We start from the raw sequence: 17,263 nt of genomic DNA on the forward strand, positions 1-17,263 counted from the left end.
CTGAAATACACCCCTATTTTTATCTGATGTACTTTCAGAAAAATCACAAATGTTTGCCTAGACACTGCATGTTACCTTCTTTATTATGGCAATAATGACATGAAAACACACCATTCTAAAATATTTCCCTACTTTTTAAACTGAATGAAGCTGTTTTGGTAATTTATACATGGGTTTAATACAAGACACCTTTTAACACATACTATCTCAATTTTTTACTGAGACAAAGTACCACAAAGGGAAGTTCTCCACTATGCCATACACCAGACACCTCTGGGTATTCACTAGATCCCTCATTGAACGTATTCAGGAACAAATAAGTAAACCACAGCACCATATTTTTTCTGTCATTTTTGTGTGCTGTATTAACTCACAGAAAGTTCTGACAGGCATCATCGTCTGCATGGATTGGACAAAAAGCCACGGCCAGAAGGATACTATCCCTTTCCTTCTCTCAAATGATCCTGTGCTGCTTTGTGAGCAAAACCACAGCATGAACAGCTCAACAACTTAACTCTTTATCACAGATAAGACTTACAGAACTTGCAGGAAAAAACACCTAAGTGTCTAGAACCTTTAATATACCTTTGCTTCAGTTAAAGAATCAAAAGCTTATTAAGAAAGTGACTAACACCAAACAAAATATTTAGGAGTTTCCTTTTGAAGTAAAACAAGAGCAAGTAATTTCATTATGTAGCAGTTATGGCAGAAGCTTATTAGCTTCCATGGTTAGTGATCTGAAAATCACCAAGTCATGGCTGCACAAGTCAGCACATTCATTCTGCAAACAATTCTCCTAAAGCACCTCAATTTTTACTGTTGAACTATTTCCCTGAGAGTAGACAAAAATGCAGTAGGAGATGCAATTTGAAAGGGAACCCAACAGTCTTGATTCAATCAAATGAGGTTCCTCCTGTATCAGTTAACCCAGAATTGAATTAGGTCTACAACAAGACAAAGTTCTGAAGGTGAAAATCTTTCCTGTACTGCCAATACCGGCTAAACGTAATGCTATTATGCAAACTTAGCTATTCTTCTAATCATGTATATAAATTGTCAAGAATATTACAGTTCTTCCTTTTCCAACTAATTCTATGTGAGGATAATAAAAACCATGCATAAAAGTACAGCCAGCATACACATCACTATTCAAACTAACATCTCTGGCTTTTGCATATGAAGCTATAGAACAGCCATCTTTATTGTGATTTGAGTGAATCTGCTCTGTACAGTGCTTGTACACAAATAATGCCTAGATTAACAAAGTAGTGAAAAACAAACAAAAAAGTAAACAACCTGCAACACTGGATACAGAATAGGATAATAAATAAAATTTAAAGGAGATCTACATAATAGACATACTTCTTTTGGGGTGATTTCCTCAGTTATTTTTCCACATTTCCATGTCAATTTTCTAGATCCTGCTGGGTCTGCCCAAGTGTACAACACTGCCTTATTTGGCTGAAGACAGCCTTCCAATTGACTGAGGGAGCTAGAATGAAGTAATACTAAATTAAAATGTAAATAAACATTTTGCATCAATGACATTTGCATTCTAACATATCCATTAAACAACCAAGAACACCTTTATTATTTTCTATGAAAATGAAAACTGAAAACAGCATTAAGGGTATAAAAACATGCAAAAAAACATCCTCAGCACAATAATAAAAGTATTATTTAAACTTCAAAACAAATATTTATACTTCAGAAATAAATTATACCCAGTAGATTTCAAAAAATCATTTTCTTCACCACTTGTGATTAATATGGAAACATTAAGTACAGAAAATTTAGAAAGCAGAGCTTACACGCTAAGAAAAAAATTCGAGGTTTGTGCTGTCTAACATTAATACTCCAAGAGATATAAAAAATAAAGCATTTGAAGTCCACTGTTTAGGAAAGCTTTCCTCTACACAATTTGCTGAAGGGAAAAATATTTAGTATTTAGTATCGGGATACAGTGGGTATTTTCAGGCAAACAGATTTTAAACACTATTACCCTTGCACAGTTAAAACAGGCAGACTTTTCTGCTACAGCTCTGGAAGGAGCTTGCCCATTGCCATATATAGTTCATTACAATATTTATGTATTAAATTTACATTGGAGATGAACAAAATCCAGACAAAATAAAAATGACTAATCCTTACAGATAAAAAAAAGAACTTTACTCCTCATATAAAAAGGAACAGCATACAGCTGCAATCTTTGTATTTGAGTAGGATCTCTTCCACTTTTGAAATAAGTATATTTTATCAACACTGGTCTGACTGTCTGAAAGAGTACGTTTTGCTTTTAAAAGGAAACAGTCCAAGAGCACGGTAATAATCCTTACACTTTGCACTGCAAAATAATAATGCTTATACTATGCACTGCAAGTATAAGCATACAGTAGCAAAGCATTACGAAGACATTCCATCCTGAGAACAGAAGCAGTACAGCTGCGCTCAGGTTGTGCAGCACAGTGCTGATCAACATAATTTGCTGTGAGCATTAAGTCATTCCACACAAGTAGAATACTTGGCACCACTGTAATATGCCTTGAAAGATGCTTTATGCGGAAAAATGTGAACAGAAGAATTCATGTTTTAAAGACTTGCACCCTCAACTTCAAACATTTACCCCAGTTACATCAGGTGTTTGAGTAAAACCAAGATGGAAATAAATTTTCAGTGATTGCAGATAACTCATATATGTTAAAATAACCTAAGTTTCAGTCCAACTTAACAAAACTTACATAACTACCTATCTGTTTTCCAGTCCATTCCCTCATCTCTCCTGTAAATTTTTAACTTATAAATTTTTATTATTTCTGCTAACTCTCAACTAAACTTGATAGCACAGGAGAAGTTTCAAATCTAACTACTTTTCCAGCTCATCTATTACTTATTCTACCCAGTCAGCACATGGATAGTTCCAGAATAGCCAAGCAGATCCTTTGCCCCAAAAGGGATGCAAGGACACACAATTCTTATAAAATGAGACCCATGCCTCTTTAGCTCACAAAACAACTTCTTTGTTTCTATAAACAGGTGACTGGCTTTACCACTCTTATAACTACTAATCCTATTCAGTTTATAAAACAAAAGATTTGTGGGTGTTCTGACAAAATTAGACATTCAATTCTTAAGAAATAGGCTTTTCTCCTCCATTATTTCAGCTTACGTAGTTGAAATGAAAAGAAAGTTTTGGATACTGAACTACTTTGCTCTACAATTTCATAGACTGCTGATACAATTGAAAAAACATGTTCCTGTGTAGGGAGATGAGACTATTCTACAGAGTATCATTTCAATACTGTTTTACACAGCACTCTAATTTCTTCCCATTATTAAATAAACCTAAAACATTGAATGTGTGTATTTTGTTAATTCTGTATGTAATTGAGGCATTTTGTAAATGTACACAATTGACCTGAGAGGCTTAAAAGCATAATTTCAACAGTAACACAAGCTGTATGCATAACAGTCCGGCCTACATTTTTATCACCACTTCAGATATGCTGTAACTGTAGTTACTATCACAGAATCACAGAATGGGCAGTGTTGGAAGGGACCTCTGAAGATCACCTAGTCCAAGCCCCCTGCTGAGCAGGATCACCTAGAGCTCATTGCGCAGGATGGCAGCCAGGAGGGTTTTGAATATCTCCAGAGAAAAAGACTCCACAATCTCTCTGGGCAACCTGTGCCAGTGTCACCCTCACAGTAAAGAAGTGCCCCCTCACATTCAGCTGGAACATCATTTGCTTCAGTTTGTGCCCGTTGCTTCTCATCCTGTCACTGGGCACAACAGAAAAAAGACTGGCTCCATCCTCTCAGTACCCTCCCCTCAGATATTTATATGCATTGATGAGGTCTCCCCTCAGTCTTCTCTTTTCTGGGCTAAACAGGCCCAGCTATCTCAGCCCATCCTCATATGAGAGGTGCTCCATTCCTCTCATCATCTTCATAGCCCTCCTCCAGACTCGCTCTAGTAGCTCCATGTCCCTCTTGTACTGGGAAGCCCAGAACGGGACACAATACTCCAGCTGTGGCCTCACCAGGTCTGAGTAGAGGGGGAGGATCACCTCCCTATTACTTCTGCTGCTAAGCAGACATGGTTACAATACATAAAGTAACTGACGTGTCTCATTGCAGATATCCATACAAAAACCCTTCTTGCATACCTTTGTCCATACTCAATAATTTCTTCCTCAGTATGGTTTATCAACAGAAATGGTGCTGCGCCATCATGGTAATTAGAAAAGGTGATCACTGTAGAATGTTCAGTCAGGTTAACATCCACTATGATTCCTCCAAGCTATCAGATGTAAAAAAAAAGTAAAATAAATAACAGCAGAATTAATTTCTGATAAAGCAAATGTAATTCAAATATTCCTGAAACTTTTACTCTAATAGGATGAAACTACCAAACAGTGAAACAAACAACCAGTTCTAACATGCTTGTAAAAAAATTTCCAAATCGTACCGTTATTAGGAGATGAACACTGCATTCAGTAACAAAAATTTTGCAAAATTACAAAAAAAATAGGGGTTCTAGACTCTCAAAATCTAGGCTGGTAGTAGAGGAATCTTCCTTGAACCACTCATACTCAATAATGCCTCTCAAAATATTCTACTATTAAAAACATTCAAGTATTTCAGAACTGCTACTAGATGAGACTATTTGCAACACAGCGGTAAATTTAGTGGCAAAGTTACTTTTCAAAGTAGCAGTGTCACTTCACAGTTAATGTAAATACTTCTCAGCCTTAGCTGGAAAACACTGGGGAAAAAAAAAAATCTTTCTTACAGCTTCAACAGTCTGCTTCTCCAAAAAGTGTTTAAAATGAAACGTACATATCCTTATACGCACACAACAGTGCGAGAATGAGAATAATATACTTGCATATATATAGCCTTTTCCTCCGCTAAGGTTCTGAAATATTTGACTGAGTGTAAATGCAAAAAAAAATTGGAGAATGGAAATGGAGAACTTATTTATGCTGTTATATCTAATTTCCAAAGGTCATTTACCTTGTTGTCCAAATGCAGTAAGAGACAATTTTCTTGCTTATCAAAATTTATCTTCTTTGGAGGCAGATCTGAATTTTCAACTCTAACAAGCAGTTTGTTGGCATCATTTTCAGGCCAAAAGGGAATACACTATTAAAAAAATCAGGCATTTTAAGTGAGAAGACAATGGCATTCCACTTTAGCCCAAAGTTCATTTCTAAAATTTTACTCACAAGTGTAGTGCGGTCTAACCAGGAATTCTATTAAAACACCTGAAATAATTACTTACCTGAACATAATAAACTGAAAGTAAGTCAAAAGAAAATCAGACTACAGCGAAGGAACAGAGGCAGTAAGGAGCTAAAAGTAAAAAAGGTAAGACTTCATATTCATAAGAGCAAGTAGTCTTAAAATGGATAATGTATGCAGAATACAGAGTATAAAGCCAAGCAGAGGTACAACACCAAAATGGACTTGCTTGCTAGAAGAAATAAAGAAAAAATCCATTGACAAACCTGTATTTTTTCCATTAACAGATCTCTTGCAAAACAAGTCTAAATTATAGATGTCTTGTAGTGATAATCAATGACAAAAAAAGATATTAGCGTAAATACACTCCTAAGTAACTTGAGAAAGCAGGATATTGGTACATTAGCTGTTCTTTTGTGATAATATATATATATATTTATATATATGTATACACACACACAAGCCCGCATATTTATGTATGTATGTATGTGTGTGCATATGAAATACGGAAATAAAATATGAAGCCTTAATCAGAGTGCACAGTCTGCTATTTTCACCCACAATCGAAATCACAGCCCTTCTAGGTTTAAAAATCCCACAATCTCTCTTCAATAGTTTACATTCTAAATGGATAAGACAGGGAGGCACGAAAGAAAGAAGTTTTAATTGCAACCAAGGAAAACTTTGGAGCAAATGAAAATAGTCCTGCCAAGGAACAAACTATGATTAGCCATAACTCTCAATTACATTCACAAACACTCAACAGCATTCTTATAAAGTTCATGGTGGTTCTACACTCAGAATGAAAAGACCAGCATAAACCAAAGACTACCTAAACACATAATTTTTCCTGTATTTCAAACTGTTCACCTGCAACATTCAAAGCTGCAGAAGCATCTCTTTTCAATACAGATTATGAAAACAAATGTTTAGATTCAATTCCATTTGAATCCTAGAATTAAATCTTCAGTGGTGAAATACTAGTTCACCAACTTACCATGCCACTAAGTTCCCTTTCCCATTGTTTCTCACACCACAGGAAGCAGAAAGACAAAGGAAAAAAATATAGTTAAACCGCAAGACTGAAGATGTTATCTACGCCAACACATACCGTACAGAAAAAAGAAATTCAAATTGTGTTGTAATGTAGCGTCAAGTACAGCAAGCAAGTCTTAACGTGAAGCATAAGAGAGCTCAGAGGAAATTTGAAGAGAATCAGTCAACAATAAATTAAAGATTTAAACCAAAACTAAAATAAGTAAAGAGGATTAGTTTAAGAAGTTACAGAAGCAACTATAGAGAAATGAAAAAATATTTTTTGCAATGGTCTTTACTGCAATAGTCATAAAATGATGCTGTTTTCAAATGTTTTGCCACACACTTGCTAGCTAACTGCTTCACCAGACATTATATTTATACTTTTATCTCCATTCCGTAGTCAAGAGTTCTAATCTGTATTTAGCAGCAATCTTATGTACAGTCTTGGTCAATATTTTCTTTCTTTCTTTTTCTACACATGCATGCTGGTCAGGTGTCTTGCACTATACCTAACTTAAAGGATGGTCCTTGACCAGCTATTTCATGCTAGTCAATATCCAACAACTCCTTCTTATTGCAACCTTTGGGAAACAATTGATTTTTCTTAAAAGTAGAAATTAAAGTTTCTGACAGATCAACTGCTTTCCAGACAGGAAACGAGTCCAAGAATAGATGGGCTCTACACAAGCATTGTTCTTTCCCTGAGAAGACAGGCTATTGGTCGCTAAGAAAGAAGAGTGGAAAAAAAGAGAAACGCAGCAGAAAGGATTCTGCTTAACTGAAAACAACAAAGTAGAATGAAGGAGTGGGGGATGCTGGGCAGGGAAGTGAATGAAGCTGAGATATTATGAACTAACATTCTAACAGGCTTGTCTCTATTCTGGGTATGCTCTCTTCCAAGACCCATTGGAGGAGAGGCAGAGGGAGATTTCACTCTTCCCAGAAGGCAGTATTCTTTCAGCTTTCACAGACCTAAAAATCTCCCACAGATTGGCTGTGTTTCTTCTACATGTCCTGAAGGAAGCTCTCAACATAATAACTCAGAGGCACTGAACTCAAACTACACACACAAAATAATTGTATCGGACACAAGGGTACTGCAGTACAAAAAGTGAAGCTGCATGCCCGGTCTTCAGCTGAGTAGACTTTGTCAACACAGACAAAAGCTGCCATTTCTGCACCACTTGGCCTGGGTGTCAGTGATCCATCTCCAGAAACAACATATTAAGAAGTTAAAAAAAAAAAAAAAAAGTGAGACAGAAAAACAGTTTGGACCTATCTGAACTGACCCATACGAGGGACCTTCTTCCTATAAGCAAGTGGCATAGCATGTAATGTACCAGGTCAGCCAAACCACTCTACCGGATATCACTGCAAAAACGGAACAGAAATTTCAGTGCCACTGCAGAGAGAGATAACACAGTGACAGTAAAGCTCTTTTTCCGCATACCACTGCTTATGATGCTGGTAACACCAAAAACATTCCAATTATAAATGTGAAGCAGGTTTACAATAAGTCCTAAAACAACATTGAGAAAAGGTAAGAGAACACAGATAACTTACTAAAAAAGCAATACAATTTATTCAGACATTGTCATTGAACACTGCATGGCTCTTACCTCCTGTCACTGAGTGTCAAAACTATTTTTTTTTTCTTAAACAACCGGAATAGCTTCCTTGGTAAGTTTACCTGTTGCAAAACGATGGGTATCCACTTTTCTTTGCCTTCTTCAGATACTTCCAAAGTGTATTTGCTTCTATTTGAGATCATAAAAAATGGAGTGAAAGTCACAATTCTAGTAATATTAAAACTGCTGTTGTTTATGGTGACACCAACCTGTGAGTAGAAAAATATTGTTAGACAGATGCTGGTCTGTTCTTACTTCATTTATATTTTTCAGAAAGTAATGAATTTGCAAGATAAATTTCACTCACTTGATACTCCTTTTTATGACTCTTGCATTTCACAGAACCATGACTTCCAACAGTGTCCAGTGAAAACTGATCTGACAGTTCACTATCAGTTACCATAAGCTGTACCTATAAAGCAGCAGCCTGTGTTAATTTTCAATTTCCAAACACTGAAATTTGGAATCACATATATAGACATGTATACATATAAATGTAAGCACATATTGGAAACATTGGAAGAAATCAAGACAAGACAACTGCCAGTATTGACTCATTCCTCAGTCAGTAGTAATCAGCAGTAAAAACCTCAAGTAGGAAAGTCAAATGGTAAGCTGCAAGTTAACCTTAGCTTACTACCAACTCAGACTGTATCTAACAACCACAACTGCAAGTATTCACTTTTCAAGCACCGGAGCCTTACATTTTTAAACAAATCCTAAGTCTTTTAAAATCATATAGAGTATACAAATGTAAACGTAAGTGCATACTAATGTTTCTATTAAAAAGACAAGACATTGCAATTGTCAGTATTGACTCACATAAAGATATTTTTTGCCACCATTAACTACAGGCTATGTGGAACACGCATTTTAAGTGTAAGATACTCCAGAAGAAGTAAACATGAAGATCCTGTCCTCAACTTGTCACAAGTAAAATCTCATACACAAATCAACACACTGTATTATTTAAAATATTCTGCCTTTAGACAGAAATACAGTAAGATTCATGCTGTTTATGGAACATAACAGTGCAGATAGCTTTCAAAGTGTAAAAACACTTCTGTACAGCACGAGCAAAGTACAGAGCTATCAGATTTTACTAGCTGTAATACCTTGTTATTTTGGAGGAAGTTTTTGGGCTGGAAAGAAAAAAGTAGCGGCTTTTTGTAATCCGGAGGATGCTTGCGGTGGATACCATCAGCTTTGTACTGCAACATTCGACCAGTTTTATTTACCATCCAGTATGGACTGTGAATTGCTATAGCCATCTGCCCAGTTGTGTAGGTCACGTGGACAGCAATATCCAGTTCAGTCTTATCCAGCTCCGTGATGCAGTAGAATGTTGTGAAGCTGATTTCTGGTAGATTACTCTTTATATGGTACTCACTTTTCCAGTTTTGATCTAGATAGTTCAGCAACTGTAAATCTAGTTTTGTTTGATCCAAGACTGCATTATGAATCTGGGCTGAACATCCATCTTCCAGAGTGTTATATTTGTTCCCATTTCCCTTATTAAAAAAAAAGTGTACATTTTCTTATCTTTGACAATTAAGATACAAGTTATTTAGGCAAAATTGTAAAATGATTATTATATTACGTAACTGTCACATTCTTAAACATCTAAATATATTTTACCCCCCCCCCAAAAAAATCAATGCATTGTTATTAGTATTTAACAAAAAAACTGTCACAAAATTCAAATGCGTTTAAATGACAGATTTCTTCAACGCAATATTTCTTTCATTAAATTCATAAGAGAGATACAGAAAGAGCCTGTTACTTCCAAACACATGGCAGAGGCCATGGTCTCTAGCTCTAGTAATTGTGCATTCATAATAAAAAATTATTATTAAATTATTTTACCTGCATCCAAATACTAATCACTAAGACCGTTTCAAAAAAATGTTTCAGTGTCTACTCTATTATTCTAAACCTACATCAGTAAGTAGTGGAACACAATCAGGACATATCCTCAAAATGAAACATTTAGTACTGAGGAACCAGTGTCAACACTACATGGTTTAGGTGTTTTACTTGACAGTGGCTCATGTCTGGTCTTGGAATGATGGCCCACTAACAGTTAAAGGGCACCTAATTGTTTAATTTCTTCTAAAAAGAGTGCACTGTCTTGCACTTTGGCTGCAATTCAAGCCAAAACCTGGCAAAAATGCAGCACTGGGAGAACTCCTTAAAAGCATGCTATTACTAAAAGTTAGTGACAGCTAGTGACAGCACATAAAATGCTAATGTAGGCTGACCTATTTATGTTGCTTGAGGTGATCATAATCCATTGGAAAAACTTCACTGCTTAGTTAGGCTCAAGCTGCACGTGGAAATCAGAAAGTGACTCTCCCATAGGATTAAGCTTATACAGTGTAAATTTGTCTTTACCTATGTATCTAAAATATGAGTAATTACTGATGATTAAACCCACCATTTTTCCCATTCTGGTGCTGCTTCATTTTTGTAGATACAGACTTACCCTTCCAAGATCTGTAAACCCTGCTTCAGAAAAACTCTAACAGAAGCCACTTCTTTTAATACCCATTTTCAAATATAGTTCAACCAGCTAATCAACTTTTATGACACAGATGGGCAACACCACAAAAATGGAAGAATTGAAGAATTACCTCTACAGAGTAAGTAATGTGATATGGAAGAAGATTGCGGAGAAGAACAGAAGGCCATAAATGAACGACATACGGAAAATCCCATTGATCATCTGCACATAAAGTAGATGTCAATGTGTCTTTTGCTATAACAATATTGATGACAAAGGAGTGGTTAGTTGACCTCACAGACTGGCATTTCCTTTGTAATAAGCTGTCAACATTTTTCATAATTTCATCAAATGTAATTCCTTCACACAAATCATATTCTGCATCCACTCCACTTTCATTGGCTACGGGTTGCAAACTCAGTGCGGATCTGTAAATGAAAACATTTAAAAGAAACTCAGTATGAGATTGAATATTTTAATTACAATAAAGTAGGATGCAATCACAGAATCGCAGGATGGCTGAGGTTGGAAGGAACCTCTGAAGATCACCTAGTCCAAGCCCCCTGCTGAGCAGGATCACCTAGAGCTCATTGCGCAGGATGGCAGCCAGGAGGGTTTTGAGTATCTCCAGAGAAGGTGAAACCACCAGTTCTTTGGGCAACCTGTGCCAATGCTCTGTCACCCTCACAGTAAAGAAGTGCCCACTCATATTCAGCTGGAACATCCTGTGCTTCAGTTTGTGCCCATTGCCTCTTGTCCTCTCACTGGGCACAACTGAAAAGAGACTGGCTCCATCCTCTTGATATCCTCCCCCCAGATATTTATGAGCACTGGTGAGGTGTCCCCTCAGTCTTCTCTTTTCCAGGCTAAACAGGCCCAGCTCTCTCAGCCTGTCCTCGTACAACAGGTGCTCCAGCCCTCTAATCATCTCAAGTTCAGCCCTCCTCTGAACTATTCTACTCCAGTAGCTCCATGTCCCTCTTGTACCGGGGAGCCCCAAACTGGACACAATACTCCAGCTGTGGCCTCACCAGGGCTGAGTAGAGGGGGAGGATCACCTCCCTTGACCTGCTGGCAACACTCTTCTGAAAGTACCCCAGGATATCATTAGCCCTCTTGGCCACGAGAATTTAGTAAAATAAGTTAGTAATACTAACAACCCTAGTATTACTTAAAATATTGATGATTTCTGACAGTAATTCATTGGCTGCCTTGTCTTGCTCAAGTGGGGTAGCTAAAAGTATTTTAGATCCCAAAGATTCCTAGATTTGTACCGGCTGTGGGTTTTTGTTCCATACCTTCATATGCTTTACTCAGAAAGAAGGGGCTGTTGGGGATTCTTATGAAAGGCTGCTGAAATCCCTTACAAGAGCTGTTATACTCAGTTTTCCATGAAAAACGTATGAATAAACAATTCACTCTTTAGACAGATCTGCAAAATGTGCCCTTCTTTCTGGGCAAGTTATGCATTAAATTAATGGATTATTTTTATAGAAATGGCTTTTGTAAGGCATCTGCTTTAGCCCAATTGGCTGTTCCCTGACTGAAGATTTTTGTCAATGAACATTTTGTGACTGTCTAGGGAGACTCACCAATATACCCATGTAGTTAATCAGTAGGTTGCTAAACCTTATTAAGAAATAATCTTATTAAATAAAATATATATAGGTAGAAATACTGTTGAACTTAATAGCATGTTCAGTACACTGTAGCTTATTTAACAAAAAAAGAAAATTGAAACAGAAGGATTGCTTCCAATGACTTGTGCAGAACACGGAAGCATTCTATAACTGTTATGGTTGCTTTGCAAACTTCAGCACAAAGAAACCTGCATACTGTAATACTTGCCAGTACTTACCTATCAGCCTTAAAAAAAAAGAAAAGAAAAAAAATAGGGGGGGGGGGACATGTTTCCGTGAAAACAGACGGAAAAAACCTCTACATTTCTAGAAACAGTCAAAGCAAACATCTGCCTAAAAGTTAGTGACAGTTCAGCTAAATGGTACTTATGAACTCACTGCAGTTTCAGTTGGGTGTTATCTTGAAGGTGCTAATAGCATAGCTGTGCTGGAAGCCAAGTCTTTCTAAGGTTGACATGTCTTCTTCTGTATCACTGATGTAATGTGTGATGAAGTGCTTAAATGTATTAGTTTCAACTTTACATTTCAGTATCACTAAAAACAAAAGACTTTTTTTTTTTAAAAAAAAAAACAAAGCAGCTGTAGTACATCACTAGACATCATTCCATTAAGAAAAATGTCTGTACTGTGTTGATAAGCATGACTGTGTCCCAGAAGCACCTGGACTTGAATTGTTAGAGACAGTCAATGCTCAGCTGATTTGTTTGGTAAAATGGATTTCAAAAGTCCCTAAAAAATCCATTTCAATTAAATGGTATTTTAATTTAACTGAGAACAGATGCTCTGAGAAGATCCTAACCAACAATGATAGTATAATCACAGTATAATATTATACTATAACTATACTATATTACAGTATTATATACAGTATATACAGTATTATAATTATACTATATTACAGTATTAGGTAGGAATGGGAAACAGTTTTGTTTTTTTTTTTTTGTATAGTTATACGGATACAATAACTGGCAATGTATAAACATATTCCATGACAAAAACAAAACAAACAAACAAACAAAAAACCAATAAAGTACCTGTATGAGGACAATGGTATGTTGAATTCATTTTCTGGTGATGCAGTCCCTAAACATCTTCCCTCCTCAAAAATATTGAACGGGATTGAAAAATGATTCCTTATCTATGTAAAATAAAAATCCAGCAAGATACATTAGGAAAAAATGGTAAAATAAACTTTTTTGAGCCTAAGAGAGTACAGAATGAGGACTCTCTCACTGTTCGTCTTACCCATTTGCCATTCAAGGTCAGGTATTTCAAAAGAACTGTCTCTAATACCAGCAAATCTCCTTAAATGATTTTGTTGTGCAGTTTAATGTTATATTTTAATTATGAAATTACTAAATTAGCTGTAAAATTCTTTTCAAGGAGAAACATACCCTGCAAAATCAAAGACAAATAAATCTGAACTGTCTAATAACTTTCCAAAGAACTTTCTTTTAAAAATGTAACAGATACAAAGGTCTGTGGGTCAAAATTCATATGGAAGAAAACACAAGGGAAGCAAAACTGTACTCACAGTTAAACCATTAACATACATTGAATTTGGGTGAACATTTAGCTCTTTCATTCTTTGCAAACATCAGTTTTCTATTTCAGTGTTCATTTAACTGTATTATTAACTCTGGGAAATTAGTCATAATCAGTTGCTCCCTTTTTAAATTTTTCAATTATTTAATGTTTTCCTTATCAGGTCTCTCTGGAGGACATGTCTAATATTGCCTAGATACTCTACAAATTTTACATAGACATATATAGATTTACCTAACTTAAAAGCATGCATTAAACAAATATAGAACATCGTTCTTTCATGTCATTAATGTATACTAATAACTCAAAGTTAATGTTAAAATTCTATTAGGTTTCCAAGCAGAGCAGTTTCTTCAGCGTAATAACTTTTTATAAATGCTGCATAGTTACCCAGTTCTGATATTTCAGCACACAACCCTATATAGAATATATAGAATATATAGAATATACTTGTTATTCTTTCCTGTCCCCTCTGAAGTGCTATATTTCCTGTACTAAGACATCCAAGCTCTCATTATGTAACGAGCACACAAATACTAGAAAAATGCTTTTTTATTTTTGACCCATTTGCAGTTACATCAGGATCTTGTGCAACCACAAGAAAGCCTAGACACTGACCAAAATCCAGTTACCACGTTGATATCAAAGCTGAAGTTTAACATAGGGAAAAAAACAGTAAATCTGATCATTAACCATGTAACAATGGACACTATCATAGAATACTACTATTTGGACCATCCATACACTTCTGTTTGCCTTGGCCTAATAAATTACATGTCTATCAAAAAGACTATTAAAGGTGTACTGAAAGGGCTCACTCTTCAGTTAGTTTGGTATTAAATTTGAAATGCAAGTGTCAATGGTATAGGATGAAGAAAAAGAAATAATCCAACAGAAGGATAACCTTGAGGAACAAAGGTAAATTTAAGAGGTTCGAAAATTTCATACAGAGCAAATATTTCACTAGACTAAGATTAGAGCAAGTATTAGAAAACATTAGTGATGAATTATGCTGATCTAACATCTGGTCCATTTCTAATACTACTCCATCCATGTCCCTTCATCATTTTGAAAAAGCTTTTTGTTCTTGAAAATCTCTTCTAAATCTCCTTATAATAAATACACAGCAGCAGATTGATATTAATTGTTCAGATCAGTTTGTAAAATACAGCTGTAAAAATATTTATTTATAGACTATATATTTATGATCATTTACATTCATTAAAAATTTAACAAAAAGATTAATTATAATATAGGGGATACTGGATATGTACTGGATACATACCTGGATAGGAGAACGTATAGTTATTATCTTGCTTCCTTCAACAGTATCAATTTGGCAGACAATGGACCTTTCAACACCTGATTCCTCATGCCTTACTCTGTAAATACATCGACCCACTTTTGTTAACGGAATCTTCTCCACAGTGGAATGATTATGTGGACCTAGAACATACAAGGTGAGAAATGAAAGTCTCAACAGGGGGATAAAGATACATTTAAAATACAAAAATGTACACAAGAGTATTTTCTGTACCACGTTATCTCCACAAAAATTTAAAGCAAACAAGTAAGGACAATCACCACTTTTAGTCTCACTGACAAACTTGTAGTGTCACCAAATAAATAGATTCATAGAATTATTAAGGTTGGAAGAGACCTTCAAGATCATCTGGTCCAGCCATCCCTCTGCTACCAATGCCACCCACTAAACCATGTCCCTAAGTGCCAGGTCCAACCTAGGAAAGATTCTACACCCCCACCCCCCACCCCGCCCCAGGAAAAGGCATAAATGAATAAATTATGAATGTACATAACCTAAGTACACTCCATCTTTTGCCTCTGCAAATAAAATTGGTACCTAGAGAGAAATATTTACAAAATATTATGGCTTATTAAAAAAGTACAGCACATAAATATTAGAAAAATAATTCAACTATTAATAAATCATATGGTCAAGATTTGTTTGCCAAATCAGTTTTGAAAAACCGTCAATTGCTATGACAAACCAACTTCCACGGTTAACTCATACACCATTAAAAATTGTTAAATTTTATTTCAGCTTTAACTGTGTTCTTTAAATTAAAACATTATTTTCTTAAGAGTAACTTCTCTCAACATGTATATATGCAGCCTTCAGTATTGTTAAAAAAAATCGGCAGCTTAATTCTGCATTAACTTGTGAATACGAACAAAAAGCATTTGATTGCAATAAAACTAGGAAATAAATATTAGTTATCTAAATAAGTTACCATAGTAGGAAATTTATTTAACAAGCAATATACAGGCAACTTTTAGCTAAAAAGACCAAAGCAGGATTTCAAACACTGAGATGCATCTAGAATATGAAGAATCATTCCTTTCATGTTGTGCAGTCCTCCAGTATTTACTGACAAGTAGAAGATGCATCATGCCCCATGCTGCAAAAACAGGAGGTTTATGAATTTTGGAACTTACTGATTTGAATGTAAAACCTTTTGCTACTCAGAGTGGTCATTGCGGTGAACTGGTCACTCTCGTTTTTAGTTCTGACATATTCCATATTTAAATTCTCTCCATCTATTAAATGAAATATTTTTGCTCCAAATTCGACATTGAGGACACTAAAGGAATCACTGGGTGAGACAGTGATGGGAAGTCCTAAAGAATTTATTAGTACAAATGGTGCTCGGTCTTTTTTGAAGATGTCTGAAGTTTGACTTGCTGCTTCAGCAAATGCCTAGAAAGCAAAGATACAAAACACAAATATACTGAGTAAGGCTTCAACAAAACCTGTGCAAAAATACATTTAACACAAATCTGACACTCGTTATTTTTCTTACCGTGCCCAAGTTACTCAACATTTGTAAACCACATTTGGATAGTGTAATATTCAGCTGGTCTTTTGAGGAAACATTTATTACTGTTTTGTGTTCTGGAACTTTGTAGTTTTCTTCTGCATCCGATTCAACTAATGCTTTTTTAGGCTTCTTCTTCATCTGAAAGGAGATTTTTTTTTAAATTCTTATCTGATCATTCTTTCTGTAAAGCAAGTTTCATCTCATGACTTTTTTTTCTCCTCTTCTCTTCCCACTTCTATGCCCTATACTATTTTCCTATTCTGCTCATGGTTTTATTCTCAATTTAAAACAAAAAGAGGGAAAGAAGATGGCAACAAGCAAAAGATATATTTCAGAAGTCAATGAAATTCCAATTATAGCAGCTAAATTTATCATTATTCAAAAATAAACATACCATACACTAACATACCTAGTTAATGCTGTGTGAAAACATTCATCCTAACACATCTAATATCACTATATAAAAACTATATACATAGTTTATTTCTCATTCTTAAAACACTAACTCCAAATATAGTTTACGTTTCCAAACCATGTACTCACTTTGTATGTTTTTTTGTATTTGACAGGAAAAAAGAAAAAAACAAAAACATCTATATGAAAAATTTTTCAGGACTTCAATGTTTCTGGAAATGATGCATTTCCAAATGCTACATTTCAAATCTAGGCAAAAAAATATGAGCCTTGACTCACTACCTCATACCTTCCTCCTGCATTAGGGCTCTTATCTTCTTAGGAACATTCATAAAAGCAATTTCTTAATTTCTGAGGCCACTGCTGTAGAAAGTTGTTTGATACTAACTGTTGTAGGAGGAGGACAGTTTT

General features: G+C 35.4%; 1 protein-coding gene across 3 annotated transcripts in view; it reads right to left on the minus strand.

Moving 5' to 3' along the window:
- The window catches only part of VPS13A (vacuolar protein sorting 13 homolog A), a 119,016-nt gene that overhangs the window by 37,519 nt on the left and 64,234 nt on the right, over positions 1-17,263 (minus strand). For 2 of the 3 annotated variants that reach the window (XM_083817642.1, XM_083817644.1), the window contains exons 43-54: positions 16,421-16,576; positions 16,056-16,317; positions 14,884-15,044; positions 13,088-13,191; positions 10,544-10,841; positions 9,026-9,421; positions 8,218-8,322; positions 7,973-8,119; positions 6,242-6,280; positions 5,017-5,145; positions 4,167-4,300; positions 1,363-1,492 (exon numbers count right to left, since the gene is read on the minus strand). In XM_083817642.1, coding sequence (XP_083673768.1) covers positions 1,363-1,492; positions 4,167-4,300; positions 5,017-5,145; positions 6,242-6,280; positions 7,973-8,119; positions 8,218-8,322; positions 9,026-9,421; positions 10,544-10,841; positions 13,088-13,191; positions 14,884-15,044; positions 16,056-16,317; positions 16,421-16,576 — 2,061 coding nt within the window. The remainder of the gene's footprint in view (positions 1-1,362; positions 1,493-4,166; positions 4,301-5,016; positions 5,146-6,241; positions 6,281-7,972; positions 8,120-8,217; positions 8,323-9,025; positions 9,422-10,543; positions 10,842-13,087; positions 13,192-14,883; positions 15,045-16,055; positions 16,318-16,420; positions 16,577-17,263) is intronic. The other variant, XM_083817643.1, reaches the window with a different exon arrangement.

The sequence above is a fragment of the Anser anser genome (assembly GCF_964211835.1).
Source record: "Anser anser genome assembly, chromosome: Z".
In the NCBI taxonomy this organism is placed as follows: Eukaryota; Metazoa; Chordata; class Aves; order Anseriformes; family Anatidae; genus Anser; species Anser anser.